Below are 20175 nucleotides of genomic sequence, written 5' to 3' on the forward strand. Positions count from 1 at the left end.
TGGGGGGGGTCTTTTTTGCAGGGAAAAATAAAAAGTATCCGGGGGTGGGGAATTTGCGAGAGTTTTTTCTTGCATATGAAGGTTTCCAGTGTCGATTCCAAGTCATATTTGGAAGTTTGAGCCAAAAAAATTTTTTTCATTTTTTTGGCCCTGGGGAAACATTGAAAATGACATCCTCTGGGTCCTCTTATCATATCTGCACAATTTCAGATTGATAAAGTCAAAATTTAAAAAAAATCTGTAGGGGGGTACTTTTTATGCAGGAATAAAAAGTATCCGGATACCTTTTGGTAGGGGGGTACATATTATGCATGACACCGGACAACATTTCTAGTTTTATTCCCTTATGATATGAAAATATGTATATAACAGTCATTGAATCATTCAAGTATCTAATATAACTCGAATATTGAATTTGACCTTTAAATCTTTTTGTTGAAACTACGCGCATCAATCTGCATGATGTCTCGTATTGGTTGCTGCTTCAGGATAAAATACCAAAAATGTTTAAGTACTGGTTCTTATCACTTAAAAGCCATTCAATAACCTATACAAAAGGTCATTTTACTCCAGATTATATGAGACAAGGTATATTGAGAAATGGTTTATTAAGAAATGATATAAATTCTTATGTTAAGTAAAGTTAAGTAGAGAATATAAAGATTGTACAAATGCAGTATTTTCACTTGTTACATCAGATTTCAGGTGACAGTTAAAGGCTCAATAAATAGTCCTGTTACTTCCTTATATTTTCCAGCATCAACATTATCTTCTGTCCTGAAACCAACTATAAGGATGTCTGCCAAGTATACTTCCACCGAAGAAACGACTAACTATGCCCGGATATGTAGACTGGTCATTGATGTCTTCCCTGACGTCTTCAGAGAATTACTCGTCACTCGACTACCATCTGGACTCCCTTATGTACTTTCCAGTCAAAAGGGTCAGATTATCTCCCACTTGAATAGACAACAGAAGAAAATGCTTTACCCCTCGGTTGGAGTGTTCCAAGGTTCTGAGAAGGATATGGATGTTTCTTTACTTTATATCCTTCTAAGGAATCTAGGGAACATCACTCCTCATGGAAAGGGTTGGGGTAATGTTCCAGATGCTGCAGACCGTTGTCTGTCAGCAAACATTGATCGTCTACGGATACACAGAAATGAGATAGTGCATGCCAACATTGCATATCTTTCTAATAGTGACTTTCGGACGAGGCGGGCCAACATTCGTCAAAGTGTTGAGGACATACAGAACAGCGACCTGAAGACAGGGATGTTTGTACAAGCCGTGGATAGTATACTGACCATGACCATGGACCCAGATGTAGAGAGGAAGTACATAACTCTTGTTAAGAAGATAGAAGGTAAACTGCATAAAGAATATGATTACATCACTGAAAAATTGATATTTTTAGCTCACATGGCACAAAGTGTCAGTGAGCTTATGGTATAGTGCATGAGTGGGTGTCCGTTTTCAATCTTTCCGTCAAATTTGAACTGCTAAAAATTATTAAGTCAAGTATGTTAAAAATTTCAAGACTCTTTTTGTAAAGTTCCAGAAGGCCAGCAAGTACCTAGGGCAAAGTGGTATAAAGTTTCCTCATATAAATGACCTTGACCTATATATAAGGTCCCAGAGACTGAATAGTTAAAACTCCTTTATGAATCTTCCTCTCAAGTTCTAAAAGACCCAGGGCAGTCATCCTTTGCCGGTAGGTTCCTGCTATGGAGTGCTATTAAATTTCCTCATACCAAAGACCTAGGCCTATTTCCAAAGTCACATGAGTCAAAAAATTTAATGACTTCCAGAATTTTCTTCTGGAGATCTAGAAATCTGAAAGGCACCCATGGCAGAGTGGTATAAATACATTGTACTTTTATTTGATACAATGTACTTTGATCAGAAACAATGTATTTTGATAATTAGGGCCCCGCATCGAGAGATGCGGGTGCCCTATAGTAATCAGGTTGTCCGTCCGTCCGTCTGTCCGTTTTTTTTCTTCTGCACAAAAATGATTGAAGGAGATGAAGGATTTGTATCAAATTGGAACTGATGATTCCTCATGCATCCTAGATCAGATGTGTAGTATTTCATGCAAATCGAATTCAAAATGGCTGTTAGGTGGCCATATTGGATTTTAACATTAACATGAAAATACTGGATCTTTGTTCTTTTTAACTGTTCACTATTCGATTATGCAAAGTTGTCAAGAAATAAACCAAGAGTTAACTGACAGAATGATCAAACTCATAGTTCAAGGTCACAAGTTCAAAGGTCAACGGTCAAGGTCATCCTGGGTCGGCTTCAAAATGCCAGGTAATCGACCCTTTTGGATTTTAGCAGTCAAAACAAATTTTGACATTTTCTTATCAATGAATGATCTTGTTTTTGATATGCTTTTATATAAATTTGAAACATTAGTTATAGCAGATTGCAGAATTGTTTATTAGGGCCCCGCATCAAAGATGCGGTGCCCTATAGTAATCAGGTTGTCTGTCTGTCCGTTTTTTTCTTTTGCGCCAAATTATTGACAAGAGTTGGAGGATTTCGGTGAAAATTGGTACATAGTGGTATTTAGGGAAGCCAAACACAATGGTACCACTTACAAAATCGTCTGTTGCCATGGTAACAAATGGAGGTTTCTGATTGGTTGAAATATCGATATTGTTCGATTTCGATGAAAATTGGTACATAGTGGTATTTAGGGAAGCCAAACACAATGGTACCACTTATGAAACCGTCTGTTACCATGGTAACAAATGGAGGTTTCTGATTGGTTGAAATTTCGATATTGTTCGATTTCGGTGAAAATTGGTACATAGTGGTATTTAGGGAAGCCAAACACAATGGTACCACTTACGAAACCGTCTGTTGCCATGGTAACAAATGGAGGTTTCTGATTGGTCAAAATTTAGTTATTGTTCGATTTTGGTGAGAGAATTGGTATATAGGGGTTTTGAGGGAACAATGGTTCACCTTTCCAAAACCTGTGTTGTCATGGGAATGAAACAGAGGCTTCTGATTGCGGCGAAAATTGGTACATACAGGTATTGAGGGAAACCGATTTTCGATGATGTTACATTTTACATATTGACATAAAACCACAATACACACATACATATACAATACTATTACAGTCTTCCATTAGCATAATTTATGACTTATGCAAAGTTGGTCACAATCAAACAAGATATCAACTGACCAATGGGTCATATGTTAAGGTCGGTTTGACATTTTTTAAATGGTATTAAAGATTTTGTTATGACATTATGAAGGTAAGTTGGTGTCAAGCGACCAAATTTTGAAGTTGATTGGGTCTAAATATAAAAAGTTTTAAAACAAAAAAAGGTGAAAAATGTATTGGTTTGGATTTCTTATACCTCAAATGACAAAAAAAGGACATTATTAAAATATTTTAAAAAAATCCTTTTTTTCTCCCCTTTTCTTCACATTTGGTATGTTTTGTTTTTCAGAAAACCCTCTCAAGTTTACCTTATTAGAATAACTGCATTGAGTTTATATCAGTTTGTGTGCTCCTTGATATTAGATTTGAAACAAATTTGAAAAGTGTAATGCTTGTAGAATTCTTTTAGCTAGCTTTTCCATACAATAATAATAAGCAGTATTGTCAGTGGCCCTATTAATGCTAACATTAATGAAACAATAGCAAAGGTTAATCAAAAACATATATCTAATAGTTTCATGTCAGTATATTACAATCAGTGTTTTTCCTGGGTATTTTTACAGTGCACAGTGTATTCCTAAAAACGAAACTGGGATTTTTTCATTGATTGTGAAAAGTCGTCATACAAATGTTATTTGGAATTTTCGAGTTGATTTTGGGAAAAAATCAGGCTAAAACGCATTGAGAATGGGGTCGTTTGGCGCACCCAGTTATATAGGCAGGAAAAACACTGACAATAATTATTACATTTACCCTGAAGGGTCAGACACATAGCGGGGCCCTTTCTGACGTGTCAGTGTTCTAGTTTAAGATACACCGTATATTGATTATCTACATTGTACTTTGATCACATACAATGTATTTTGATTAGATACACTGTATGTTGATTATATACATTGAACTTTTATCAGATACATTGTACTTTGATCAGATACATTGTACCTTGATTAGATGCATTGTAATTTGATTATTGTACTTTGATAAGATACATTGTACTTTGATCAGATACACTGTACTTTGATCAGATACACAGTACTTTGATCAGATACATTGTAATTTGATTAGATGCATTGTACTTTGATCAGATACACTGCACTTTGATCAGATACATTGTAATTTGATTAGAAACATTGTACTTTGATCAGATACACAGGACTTTGATCAGATACACTGTACTTTGATCAGATACACAGTAATTTGATTAGATACATTGTACTTTGATCAGATACACTGTAATTTGATTAGATACATTGTACTTTGATCAGATACACAGGACTTTGATCAGATACACTGTACTTTGATCAGATACACAGTAATTTGATTAGATACATTGTACTTTGATCAGATACATTGTAATTTGATTTGATACATTGTACTTTGATCAGATACATTGTGCTTTGATCAGATACACTGTACTTTGATCAGATACACTATACTTTGATCAGATACATTGTACTTTGATTAGATACATTGTACTTTGATCAGATACACTGCACTTTGATCAGATACACTGTACTTTGATCAGATACACTGTACTTTGATTAGATACATTGTATTTTGATCAGATACATTGTACTTTGATCAGATACATTGTACTTTGATCAGATACACTGTACTTTGATCAGATACACTGTACTTTGATCAGATACACTATACTTTGATTAGATACACTGTACTTTGATAAGATACATTGTACTTTGATCAGATACACTGTACTTTGATAAGATACATTGCACTTTGATCAGATACACAGTACTTTGATCAGATACATTGTACTTTGATCAGATACATTGTAATTTGATTTGATTCATTGTACTTTGATCAGATACATTGTACTTTGATCAGATACACTGTACTTTGATCAGATACACAGTACTTTGATCAGATACATTGTAATTTGATTAGAAACATTGTACTTTGATCAGATACACAGTACTTTGATCAGATACATTATACTTTCATTAGATACACTGTACTTTGATCAGATACACAGTACTTTGATCAGATACATTATACTTTCATTAGATACACTGTACTTTGATCAGATACATTGTACTTTGATCAGATACATTGTACTTTGATCAGATACACTGTACTTTGATCAGATACACTGTACTTTGATCAGATACACAGTACTTTGATAAGATACATTGTACTTTGATCAGATACACTGTACTTTGATAAGATACATTGTACTTTGATCAGATACACTGTACTTTGATCAGATACACTATACTTTGATTAGATACACTGTACTTTGATAAGATACATTGCACTTTGATCAGATACACTGTACTTTGATCAGATACACTATACTTTGATTAGATACACTGTACTTTGATAAGATACATTGTACTTTGATCAGATACACTGTACTTTGATTAGATACACTGTACTTTGATAAGATACATTGCACTTTGATCAGATACATTGTAATTTGATCAGATACACTGTACTTTGATTAGATACACTGTACTTTGATCAGATACATTGTACTTTGATAAGATACATTGTACTTTGATCAGATACACAGTACTTTCATTAGATACACTGTACTTTGATTTGATACATTGTACTTTGATAAGATACATTGTACTTTGATCAGATACATTGTACTTCGATCAGATACACTGTACTTTGATCAGATACATTGTACTTTGATTTGATACACAGTACTTTCATTAGATACACTGTACTTTGATTAGATACATTGTGCTTTGATCAGATACATTGTACTTTGATCAGATACATTGTACTTTGATCAGATACATTGTACTTGGATCAGATACATTATACTTTGATCAGATACACTGTACTTTGATAAGATACACTGTACTTTGATCAGATACACTGTACTTTGATCAGATACACTGTACTTTGATCAGATACACAGTACTTTGATCAGATACATTGTACTTTGATCAGATACATTGTACTTTGATCAGATACACTGTACTTTGATTAGATACACTGTACTTTGATCAGATACATTGTACTTTGATAAGATACATTGTACTTTGATCAGATACACAGTACTTTCATTAGATACACTGTACTTTGATTAGATACATTGTGCTTTGATAAGATACATCATAACTTGATCAGATACACAGTACTTTGATCAGATACATTGTAATTTGATTAGATACACTGTACTTTGATAAGATGCATTGTACTTTGATCAGATACACAGTACTTTCATTAGATACACTGTACTTTGATCAGATACACTGTACTTTGATAAGATACATTGTAATTTGATTAGATACACTGTACTTTGATAAGATACATTGTACTTTGATCAGATACATTGTACTTCGATCAGATACACTGTACTTTGATCAGATACATTGTACTTTGATTTGATACACAGTACTTTCATTAGATACACTGTACTTTGATTAGATACATTGTGCTTTGATCAGATACATTGTACTTTGATCAGATACATTGTACTTTGATCAGATACATTGTACTTGGATCAGATACATTATACTTTGATCAGATACACTGTACTTTGATAAGATACACTGTACTTTGATCAGATACACTGTACTTTGATCAGATACACTGTACTTTGATCAGATACACAGTACTTTGATCAGATACATTGTACTTTGATCAGATACATTGTACTTTGATCAGATACACTGTACTTTGATTAGATACATCATAACTTGATCAGATACACAGTACTTTGATCAGATACATTGTAATTTGATTAGATACACTGTACTTTGATAAGATACATTGTACTTTGATCAGATACATTGTACTTTGATCAGATACATTGTACTTTGATCAGATACATTGTACTTTGATCAGATACACAGTACTTTGATCAGATACACTGTACTTTCATTAGATACACAGTACTTTGATCAGATACATTGTAGTTTGATTAGATACATTGTACTTTGATAAGATTCATTGTACTTTGATCAGATACATTGTACTTTGATCAGATACACAGTACTTTGATCAGATACATTGTACTTTGATCAGATACACAGTACTTTCATTAGATACACAGTACTTTGATCAGATACACTGTACTTTGATAAGATAGTACTTTGATCAGATACACTGTACTTTGATCAGATACACTGTACTTTGATCAGATACACTGTACTTTGATCAGATGCATTGTACTTTGATCAGATACATTGTATTTTTTATCAGATGATCAGATGGTGGGTTTTTCAAATCGCCTTTCGTCCGTGGTCCGTGGTTCGTCCGTCCGTCCGTTAACAATTTTTGTTACCGCTATTTCTCAGAAAGTACCCAAGGGATCTGTCTCAAATTTCATATGCAGACTCTCCTTGGGCCCTAGATATGCATTTCTCAGAAAGCGCGGAAGGGATGTCTCAAATTTTACTTATAGACCCTCCTTGGGCCCTAATTATGCATATTGCATTTGGGACCGATCGGAAAACAACATGGCTGACAGGCAGCCATTTTGGATTTCGATAGTTGAAGTTTGTTACCGCTATTTCTCAGAAAGCGCCTAAGAGATATGTCTCAAATTTCACATATAGACTCCCCTTGGTCCCTAGTTATGCATATTGCATTTCGGGACCAATCGGAAAACAACATGGCCGACAGGCAGCCATCTTGGAGTTTGACAATTGAATATTGTTATTGCTATATCTGAGAAAGTACTGAAGGGATCTTTCTCAAATTTCATATGTAGGTTCCCCTTGGTCCCTTGTTATGCATATTGCATTTTGAGACCAATCGGAAAACTACATGGCCGACAGGCAGCCATCTTGGATTTTGACAATTGGAAGTTTGTTACCGCTATTTCTCAGAAAGCGCCAAAGAGATATGTCTCAAATTTCACATATAGACTCCCCTTGGTCTGCAGCCATCTTGAATTTTGACAACTGAAGTTTGTTATCGCTATTTCTGAAAAGGTACTGAAGGGATCTTTCTCAATTTTCATATGTAGCTAGATTCCCCTTGGTCCGTCATATTGCATTTTTGGACCAATCTGAAAACATTGTCAACAGACAGCCATTATCGCTAAATCTCAAATTTCATATATAAGTTTCCCTTGTTTGAAAAGCACTGGAGGGATGTTTCTCAATTTACACAGATTAGTAAGAGGAAGGGGAAAAAATAGAAAAGATCAATCTGATATGGAACCTATCAAGATCATTCAATGGTGGGCGCCAAGATCCCTCTGGGATCTCTTGTTTCAGATACATTGTTTTTTTTTTCAGATACATTTTACATTGATCACATACACTGTACTTTGATCAGATACACTGTACTTCGATCAGATACACAGTACTTTGATCAGATACACAGTACTTTGATCAGATACATTGTAATTTGATCAGATACATTGTAATTTGATTAGATACCATGTATTTTGATTAGATACCATGCATTTTGATTAGATATATTGTACTTTAATCAGATACACTGAACTTTTATCAGATACACTGAACTTTTATTAGATATACTTCAAGACTACAGTGTACTTGATTCTCTACAATGATATATATTTCTTTTCTATTCAGGGGAAATCAGTGACATGAAAGACGAGATGGCAACAAACTTTGATGACCTCAAAGGTATCTAACTCAGATTAGATTTTGATGACTTATGTATATTATATAGAGGTACTTAATACATGGTATCTGAGACTGGTGATCTGACCCAGAGTTTATACCAAACCTAATGTACATGACTAATGTATCTAGAAGTACTTAAAGTGTACCCTGAACGAAAAATTATATTTAAATATGTTATTGGTATTGATTAATAAACAAGAATGCAGAAAACCGCATCAAAATCGGCCGACCCATTACCGAGTAATTGTGATTTTTCTCGAAAACACACCTGAAACCCAAAGCCAAATACCTCGTTTTGGTGATCTCTGACCTGTGACGTCACAGGTTGAACACAATCGGTGTCGCCATATAGGAAATATATAGAAACAAACGTGAACACATGCCTGTAATTAATGTGAATAAGACAACAAAAAGGAAAGTGCTGTATAAACTCTCTGAGTTGTATTTGTGAATTAGTTAATAACAAGTGCTACCGAAACCAGGGACATATAATTTTCTTTTTAAACGGTGCCATATATAACATGTACATGTAGCATCTCACTAATTTTCTCTCATAACGAGCCATATACAACATGTAACATCTTACTAATTTTCTATTATAACGGGCCAAATACAACGTGTATCATCTTCAGGTCATATATAACATATGTGTATTAAAATTTAATTTTTTTTTTTAATTGTTTTAATAGGTCGTTGTAACATGTATGACATTTGAATAACGGGCCGTTTATAACGACTTACATCATATAGCCTTTATTATGAGGGCATGACAGGTTTGTTACATCAGAGACATATATACAGATGTATATATGTCTCTGGTTACATACAAATGTACCAGTATTGATATCGGTTATAATACTTCTAGTAATACAAGTTTAAACTGCAATTCATTCAAGATGTGAAATAAATGCTAATCATTTTGAATTTTTTATTAGCCAAAACAGAAATTATACCGTTATTTGTGATTTTTGGGTAATTGTCCAGATCAGGAACTCCCAGACAAGATTCATAGAGTAAATTTTCAACATCATGGGTATACATGTATATATGAATGAGGTAACTTAGGTTAATTATTCTATAGACCAACCTTTGAGATATGATTTTTTTCATTTGTATGGAAAACGAAACTCGCTGAATTCCAAAAATAATGTGTTTGATTTCAACAACTTGAAAATGTATTCCCTATAGTATGAACGCAATTCTTAATAAAGTTCAAGCTCAATTTATGTACAACCTGTAAAAGCATGTCTTCGGAACTTTTTTGAAGTGCACAGAAACCAAACGCGTGAATTCACAAGCAATTATCGGCGTGTGCCGATTAGAACACCAGAAATCACGGACACCTGTGGTGCAGTGACAGGTGTGACGAGCTTGTGGACACACATGGTAATTGTTTAGCGGTATACTTTTGGTTATGTCTGGGCGAGACAGACACCCACCGACATTTATCTTTTGCCTCTAATTAAACAGAGAATTGAAGATCAGGCCAATCAAAATTTATTTAATTTAATACAAACCTCGAGTAAATGTAAACTCTATAGGCATATGGTTGATAAGGTGGCCTTACAATTCTATCTTGTGACCGTAATTTCACACCTGGTAATTGTTTAGCGGTATACTAACCAATTCAAACGTGAGAATTCGTAATTCTCCGAACATGTTTATACATCTTTTAAAAGTCCCTTTTTAAGCGAAGATATGACTTGCGACACGAATGGAAAGCAAAACCACAAGGATCTCGATCACTTCATAATAATGACACAAAAATAATAGCAAAAAATACATAAAATTTGTGGAGGGGGGGGGAATCATACACGAAAATCATTACGAGTTTATAAGTTTTAGTATTAATTATGATTAGTCACGATGAAATAAATTGTTTGGGGTTTATCATAAAAAAAAACGGAGCTAAAATGATGGTTTTAATAAGTACCTATGCTTTATACCTGTCCAGAAAGTATTAATTATATTATAATTGTTGCGAATCACTTTTATATAATTTCACTGACAACGATCGTATAAAAATTATATCTTTCTCAAGCATTTAATCGTCCTTAATCCCTGAGACCATGACATGTAAAATAAAGGATACAATCTGTATATGTAGAAGTTTGTTGTAGACTTCAACACTGGTATTCATACGGGAGAGAGATTTAGTATATTGTAGATCATGATGATTATAATATATTACTTTCTAAATATTAAGTGTCCTTCATGACTAGAAGCGGGTTTTGTATAGAATATAACGCATGGATTTACTGTTCGTGTGTTCGTCTTTTATCACAAACCAGAGTCCAGAACTGTTGTATTGTTGGTATGATTATTTGAATATTAATTTGCGAATGAAATGGCACATTATTTTAGTTAAAAATGTTGATGCTGTGTTCCTTTCTTTGGTAATGAGTAAGAAATGGTAAACACATAACTAATATACATTTATTGGTGATTGACCGATTATTACACCAGTCTGTGTTAACCAAGCGGTCATTTTCAGAGTCAATTTCACTATTTTAATTTTTTTTTAAACTCAAACTTATATTGTTGGATTCCGACTTCTCGTCGGCAATATTCGCCAAATTCAACAACCTCAAATCTCGTGTCCAGATCGTATTCAGACATGTTTGTGCTGATACTGTTCACACTGTCCTCTATGCTACTGGCCACCATACCAGTCACTCTGTTCAACCTGTGACGTCATAGACTGAAGAGTTCCAAATCAGCGTGACTGACCGATACGCTGATTAGCAGTCGACCGACAGGTGCAAATCGCGTACTTCGATGTGCGATATCTCGGCACTTGGCCAACCGATTTTGATGCGGTTTGCGACATTCTTCTGTGGTGGTTACAAAGAATAACATATTTGATTATTGTTTTTCGTTCAGGGTACACTTTAATACATGGTATAGTGATCTGACCCAGATTTTATAATGTATTGACTCCCATTCAGCTTTATTGATATCCAATGCCGTGGTTAAGAAAATGATCAGTGTTGAAATAAACAAGAAAATTATAGACAGCCATCTTGGATTTTATCTGTTGAAGTTTCAATTATCACCATTTCTGACAAAGTTCTTGATAGATCTCTCTCAGATTTTATTTGTAGATTAATCTTGTTTTCAAATGATGTAAGAGGAAAAGAGAAAAGATGAGAAAAGTGGAATGAAGACCTGTCTGGCACCAATTCAATAAGAACCCTTTTAATGATTTTTGACCATATGTACACATAGCAAAAATGTTCATATACCTAGTCGCTTAAAATTGTCTTCTACTGACTGTTTTGATCAAGAAATACTGTTTATGGGAGAGGACAATTACAGGTACATGTATTTAATAGAAAGAAATGCTAATAAAGGTGTTTTTATTTAACATTTTGACAGGCACTGTTGCTGCTGTGAGTGATGAAGTTGGTGATGTTAGGAAAGAAGTTACTGCTGTGAGTGATGAAGTTGGTGATGTTAGGAAAGACGTTGGTGCTGTGAGTGATGAAGTTGGAGCTGTTAGGAAAGACGTTACTGCTATGAGTGATGGCGTTAGGAAAGACGTTACTGCTGTGAGTGATGAAGTTGGTGATGTTAGGAAAGATGTTGGTGCTGTGAAGGAAGATGTCAGTGCCCTGAAACATTTCTCATCGACAATTGGAGGTATAACAGACAGTCATAAGTGTGTTGGTAAATATGAGATGGGAAGAACTTCAAAAATCTTCTTTTGAAATTTTCAACAATGTTTGGTCAGTAGGTACTTAATGCTTAATGATCAAAAGGCAAAGAGGAGGGATTGAATCAGTAGAGAAAACCAGTCTATCTTATTCACAACAGAAGAGGGAAATTATGACTTGTTTGGTGTCAGCTGTATATTAAAGAAATTACTCTTGATAAGATGCACTGTACTTCAAGGCAACACTTTATGGTCTGGAGTCTGTACAATGACATGTTTTGTTCTTTTTAGGGGAAATTGGTGACATCAAAGATCAGATGACAACAGACATGGATAACCTAAGAGGTATGTTATGTAGGATTTTCTACTATAAAATGATTCACCACTGCAAGGTTTTGAAATGAGGTCTTATACATCCAGCCATAGGTGAAGTCTCTCTTGGGGGATCTGGCCCATGGGGGCATGTCCCTCCAACCCCTAACCCCAAGGGCCCTGGGGGGGAGGGGAGGGGGGTGAATTCTAGATGCAGTTTCCTTCATTCTGAACATAAAATATTAGATCTTACACCAAAGGATTACTTTGAAAAAAAATGAAAAAAAAAAATAATAAAGTAAATGAGGGAAGATGCACATCATACATTTGGCTGAAAATGTTGGCAGCCTAAAGGGCTGCTGGTCTTGACATTCTGGCAGCCCAACCAGATTCAGGGCAGCCCTGGGCTGCCTGGCTACTGTTAGTGTCGATCCCTGGTCACTGTATATGGATAACCTAAGAGGTATGATATGTAGGATGTTCTAACATAAAATGATTGTTCACGTGTGACAACAGACATAGATAACCTAAGAGGTATGATATGTAGGATGTTCTAACATAAAATGATTGTACACGTGTGACAACAGACATAGATAACCTAAGAGGTATGATATGTAGGATGTTCTAAAATAAAATGATTGACATGTGCGACAACAGACATAGATAACCTAAGAGGTATGATATGTAGGATGTTCTAACATAAAATGATTGTACACGTGTGACAACAGACATAGATAACCTAAGAGGTATGATATGTAGGATGTTCTAAAATAAAATGATTGACATGTGCGACAACAGACATAGATAACCTAAGAGGTATGATATGTAGGATGTTCTAACATAAAATGATTGTACACGTGTGACAACAGACAGATAACCTAAGAGATATGATATGTAGGATGCTCTAAGATGAAATGATTGTACATGTGTGACAACAGGCATAAATAACCTAAAAGATTTATTTTTAAGGCACTGTTGCTGCTGTGAAGGAAGACGTTACTGCTGTGAAGGAGGATGTCAGCGCCATGAAACAATCTTCATCCACAAATGGAGGTATGATAGACTCTGGGGCTAGGGTGTTGGTAATATATCTGAAGAACTACAAAAAACATGAAATTTTTGAGGTTCGAGATTAAACCATGTTCTTTGTCCTGAAGGTACTAAGATAAAATTCCATCAGTATTTTTTGGTCCTTAATTATATCATAACTATGACAAATTTATAAGGTATATCTGTAGCGAGGTTTAGGGGGTTTATTTCTGTCTGCCTCCTGTCTGTCTGTCTGCTTGTCCGTCTGTACTCACTCAAGTATATGCGTGAGTTGCATTAACATTTCATCCTTCAGAAGTCAGAAATAAAGGCAACAGTTATTTAGCTCACCTAACCAGAAGGGCTGGTGAACTTGCGCCATGGCGCGGCGTCGACATCAAGCGCCCGTCAACAATTGCTTCATATCACTACTTGTCAAAAAGGCGTGAACAGATTTGAACCAAGAAGATCATTGGGGGAAGGAAAATAGATTTTGCATAAATGGTGGCTGTGACTCGCCTTGGGCCTGAGGGGAGGGGCCCAGTAATGGAAATAGAAGTCAATCATATAAATCACTTATTGTCACAAAGTACTCAATTGATTTGAACCAAATTTAGTCAGAAACATCCTTGGGGAAGGGGAACAGATTTTGCATAAATGGTGAGGCCAGAAGTGCCTAATAGTGGAAATATAAGTAAATCCTCTAAAATTGCTACTAGTCCTGAATGACTAAATGGATGTTGATGAAATTCTATGTCTGAAGCATCATTGGGCAAAGGTGATCTAAGGTTGTATGAATGGAAGGTTTGGGTCTTGAGAAGGAGGGGGGGGGGGGGGGGGGGGGGGGGGCTAATATGGGAAATATTGCAAAACAAATGGATTTGGGTTTATACTTGGTTGAAACCATAGTTGGAAGATGCATCAAAATCTTCAAATATTTTTGCCATTATTACTGATATATCCAGGTGAGTGATGCAGGCCTTCTAGGCCTCTTGTGTTTGTTTACCCCAAACATCATGACGTCAGCATACATGTGTGTTTTACAAACCGAAAAAAAATAGGATAGATTAGGACAATTACAGAAATCATATCAAATCTTAGAACTCACAAGTTGTATCTGTCCATTTGTCCATCCAAAATTTTGTAGGAAAAATCAGGAAAACGCAAGCTTTACAAGATAAAGGATAAACGCCAACTTCAGAAATAGAAAGGCCTTATACAAGATATTTTGTGAACCCTTGAACTAATACAGTTCATATTTACACTATAACATCAAAATACCAAGCTATGAAAATCAGATTTAATTTTAATTTTCAATCAAGGTAAAACGGTCAAAGTTCACACTTGAAAACTCAGTTACATGTTTCGCAGCATACCTATATAGGCAGAAATTCATTATCAATATAGCGCGCAGATGAAGAGTCAAATAATGCTGGGCTCTGTCTGGTTTGTCAGTACTCTTACTATAGTTCTGTCTATATTAAGCTGATCATGTGGATTATTGGCAAGGATTCCGGGTATTGATGATTATTTCAGGATTTACCCAAATTCTAAAAGTCTTGTCTTTCACATAGAAAATAAAAATACATTCAAGCTCTGTTCTGGTTCTTAATCGTTGTGAAATATCTAATATTGGATCCTTGTGTTTTACAGGAAGGAATCCTAAGTTGAGAGCTGTGATAGGTGAGTCTGCTAAAGGATGTTTGACATGAAGATATTTGTTTGATGGAAGAGAGGTCCAGGAAACCATCCATATCAACAATAAAGACCACTCAGAAACTCGATCAAGGATATGACAGCAGCTTATGAAATATTTGAAACATTAATGTTTTGTGTTAAAGACCACACAAAATAATTGATTGTGTATAAACAATAACAATCTCTATACTCATCCATCAAAGGTCATGGCCATATGTTACCTGATACGTCATGTTGTCATTGTGGCTGACTGATGGAAGTAGAGGTTACGCAATGAGTAGGTTCTGGTATATGGTATTTATTTCACGTATTAGCTCACCTGGTCCAAAGGACCAAGGTGAGCTTATGCCATACTGCAGTGTCCGTCTGTCGTCCGTCCGTCAACAATTGACTTCTTCATAACCACAGATCAGAATTTGACCAGATTTGGTCAGAAGCATCCATATGGGATGGGGACTCAAAATTGAACAAATGGTAGGGCTGACCCCCAGGGGTCTGAAGGGCGGGGCCAAAAGGGGTCAATTATCATAAACGACTTCTTCTCTGAAACAAAGTAAAGGATATTGCTCCTATTTGCCTGATAGCATCACTATGGGGTGGGGATTCAAAATTGTACAAATGATGGGGCTGACCCCCCAGGGGCCTGAGGGGCGGGGCTAAAAGGGGTCAATATAGCTATATTGATATAAACGACTTCTTCTCTGAATCCGAGCAATGGATATTGCTCATATTTACCTGGTAGCATCACTATTGGGTGGCGATTCAAAACTGTTCAAATGATGGGGCTGGTCCCCTGGGGCCTGATGGGCGGGGCCAAAACGGGTCAATTGGGCTATATTGATATAAAGGACTCTTCTCTGAAACCGAGCTATTAATATTGTTCATATTTACCTGGTAGCAACACTATGAGTCGGGGATTCAAAATGGTACAAATGATAGGACTGACCCCCTGGGGCCTGAGGGGCGGGGCCAAAAGGGCTCAATATAGCTATATTGATATAAACGACTTTTCTCTGAAACCAAGCAATGGATATCGCTCATATTTGTCTGGTAGCATCACTATGGGTTGGGGATTCAAAATTGTCCAAGTGATTGGGCTGACCCCAGGGGCCTGATGGCCGGGGCCAAAAGGGGTCAATTGGGCTATTTGATAAAAACTACTTCTTCCCTAAAACCGAGCTATAAATATTGTTCATATTTGCCTGGTAGCAACACTATGAGGTGAGGATTCAAAATTGTACAAAAGGTGGGGCTGACCCCCCAGGGGCCTGAGAGGCAGGGCCAACAGGGGTAAATATACCATAAATATTCGCGTATAGTGCACACTTTTTAGCTCACCTGGTCCGAAGGACCAAGGTGAGCTTATGCCATACTGTGGCGTCCGTCGTCCGTCGAAATGATGGGGCTGACCCCCCTGGGAGCTGATGGGTGGGGCCAAAAGAGGTCAATTTGGCAGAATCGATGTAAACAATTTTTTATCTGAAACTTAGCCATGGATATCTCTAATATCTGACTGGTAGCATTCCCTTGGGTTAAGGATTCAAACAAAATTGTACAAGTTTTGAGGTTGACCCTCCAGGGGGCTGAGGGGGGGAGCCAAAAGGGGTCAATTTAACTAAATTGATATGAACAACTTTTTCTCTGAAACAGCTCATATTTGACTGGTAGTATCCTTTTGGGTAGGGATTAAAAATTTCATAAAGGAAGGAACTGTTTATTGTTTCATACCTCATACAATCCTGGTGAGCGATATAGACCCTCTGGGCCTCTTGTATTAAATTTTATTTCATTTTGGAGAGATATGTATTTGAAATACAGATATAACTATTTAAATAAATATCTCTAATGTTTAATAATAAGAAATATCTTACTTATATATCTTAATTAAAAATAAGTCTTGTGATTTAACATGAAAATTATTCTCAAATTTCAAAAGTAAAATTATAATTTAATAAAGTCTTAATCTTTCTGATTGCAGAAACAACAAGATCAACAACCATTGATCAAACCTCAAAACCTGAGGTGATCTCTACACAAGCCTTGGAAGACGCTAAAGAAATGATCAGAAAGAATAGCATTGTCCTCATCAAGGGTGCCTCAGGGGATGGGAAGACTTTGATGGGTTACCAACTGTTGAAGTGGCTTATGGACGGCGATAATAAGGATACCAGACTGTCAAAGGATCCTGTCCAGCTTTACAGCATGGCCAAATGGGATAAAATTGTTGAGCCAAACACACAATTAGCTGTATATATTGATGATGTTAGTGGGGAAATCGCTGAAGATTTAAAGAAAAGGGAAGTCTCCATTAAGTCGACATTTTGTGGGAAACTCCATAATAAATCAAATTGTTTAATATTAAATGTTCGAGATGAAATTTTCAAAAGCACACAATTATCTTCTTGTGAATACTTCAAACAAAATATCATTGATTTGAGAGGTAAAAACTGCATAAAAATCGCAGAAAAAAAGCTTATTTTAGAAAGTTATGTCCGAGAAACTTAAAACCTTCCCTGGTGGAAAGGAATCTGAAATAATCAAACTTGCCCCAGATATAGGATTTCCACAGTGTTGTCGACTTTATAGGGATGTTCCTAGCTTACAAAACGAGGGGGTTAATTTCTTCAAACATCCATTTCATTTCATGGAAACAACTTTGAAGAAATTACCAAAGGAGCATTTTTCTGCTCTTCTGTTTCTCTTTCTCAATGAGGGGAGGGTTAAGAAAGGAGATTTAGATCCTAAAAACAGTGAAAGTGTTGACAAGAAAAATCTGGATGAAGCTTTCCAGGGAATTAAACTTGATCATGCAGACAAAATTAGATCTCTGCGGACAAGTTTAAATGTAATGTTTGGATCTTTGGTTGAAAAAAGAAAATATGGTTTTGATGATGATGATGATGATGATGATGATTTTGATGATGATGATGATGATGATGATTCAATTTACAAATTTTGTCATGATTCTGTTCAGGACACTGTTGCTCTTTTGTATGGCAAGGACACAAAAATTGGGTTCATAGAAAATTGTCCCCGAAAGTTCCTCCACTATATATCAACATCAAAATCCACAGCTAACAAGATAGTTATAAAACCTAGTAGTGAACACATGTATAAACGTTTGTTCAGAGAGTGTGAATCTGATGTCCGACGTTACAGGGACCATAGATTATCTGACTATATAGTTAGATTAGACGTATGGACAGACACCCTGTTTCTACAGGGATTTATTAGATGGCTAAGTGGTCAGAATGATGACAGTAACTTATGCCACCTGATTAAATGTGCGTTGTTGAATGGAGCATGCTCTATTGGTTTAGAAGCTTGTGTCTCATATCTCCTTTCTGTGGGTGTCACACCTGACAAGGAGACACCTGTTTAGTGTAGTGAAGGGTGGGAGTGTACAACTACTGCGTCAACTACTGAAGTATGACGTCATTCCTACAGTGAGGGCACGCAGGTCACGATCATCACATGATGCTGACAATATCAATGTCCTACACGAGGCATGTTTGTTTGAAAGAGAAGAGATGGTGACCATTTTGTATGACACTTACCCAGACTTGGTACAGGAGACTGATTACTGGGGACGAAGCATGCTCCATTTTGTGGCGATGACAGGAAACTGTGGTCTATTTCAGACAGTGGAGAGAATGGTACTTAAATCATTGTGTAGAGTTGAGGATGTACAACATAAATGTGAGACAGAAGATGGTCGTGATGTACATAGGAGTTGTGTGTGTGGACAGTACATGTCACAGTTAGTGGACAAGAATGGGAAGACAATATTACATTATAGTTGTATGCGTAGAGACAGGGAGCTTAGTTTAGAGCTGTGTATGTTGTATCCAGCACTAACTACAGCTGTAGATAACAAAGGGCAGACAATATTACATCATAGTTGTATGAGGGGACACAGGGAGCTTAGTTTAGAGCTGTGTAAGTTGTATCCAGCACTAACTACAGCTGTAGATAGACGTGGGTTTACAATATTACATCATAGTTGTAGTCAGGGACACAGGGAGCTTAGTTTAGAGCTGTGTAAGTTGTATCCAGCACTAACTACAGCTGTAGATAACCACGGGTTTACAATATTACATTATAGTTGTATGTGTGGAGACAGGGAGCTTAGTTTAGAGCTGTGTAAGTTATACCCAGCACTAACTACAGCTGTAGATAACGACGGGTATACAATATTACATCATAGTTGTATGTGTGGAGACAGGGAGCTTAGTTTATACCTGTGTAAGTTATACCCAGCACTAACTACAGCTGTAGATAACGACGGGTATACAATATTACATCATAGTTGTATGTGTGGAGACAGGGAGCTTAGTTTATACCTGTGTAAGTTATACCCAGCACTAACTACAGCTGTAGATAACGACGGGTATACAATATTACATGTTAGTTATATGTTGGGACACAGGGAGCTTAGTTTAGAGCTGTGTAAGTTGTATCCAGCACTAACTACAGCTGTAGATAACGCCGGGTTTACAATATTACATCATAGTTGTATGTGTGGAGACAGGGAGCTTAGTTTATACCTGTGTAAGTTACACCCAGCACTAACTACAGCTGTAGATAACGCCGGGTTTACAATATTACATCATAGTTGTATGTGTGGAGACAGGGAGCTTAGTTTAGAGCTGTGTAAGTTATACCCAGCACTAACTACAGCTGTAACTAACGGTGGGAACTATACGCAGTGT

At 36.2% G+C, this 20175-nt stretch overlaps 1 protein-coding gene across 3 annotated transcripts; it reads left to right on the forward strand.

The window, feature by feature from the left end:
• Positions 1-759: 759 nt before the first annotated feature.
• LOC117320485 lies at positions 760-17998 on the forward strand. Of its 3 annotated transcripts, XM_033875075.1 has the most exons (8): positions 760-1366; positions 8716-8769; positions 12148-12187; positions 12305-12411; positions 12716-12769; positions 13706-13789; positions 15419-15448; positions 17442-17998. In XM_033875075.1, the coding sequence occupies exons 1-8, from the start codon at positions 796-798 to the stop codon at positions 17966-17968; spliced, it is 1467 nt and encodes a 488-aa protein (XP_033730966.1). In that variant the 5' UTR covers positions 760-795; the 3' UTR covers positions 17969-17998. The 3 variants fall into 3 exon arrangements, with proteins under 3 accessions (XP_033730966.1, XP_033730965.1, XP_033730967.1); XM_033875074.1 differs by having other exon boundaries at positions 12148-12411; XM_033875076.1 differs by lacking the exons at positions 12716-12769; positions 13706-13789 and having other exon boundaries at positions 12148-12411.
• Positions 17999-20175: the final 2177 nt, after the last annotated feature.

This window comes from Pecten maximus, unplaced genomic scaffold (genome assembly GCF_902652985.1).
Source record: "Pecten maximus unplaced genomic scaffold, xPecMax1.1, whole genome shotgun sequence".
Taxonomy (NCBI): domain Eukaryota; kingdom Metazoa; phylum Mollusca; class Bivalvia; order Pectinida; family Pectinidae; genus Pecten; species Pecten maximus.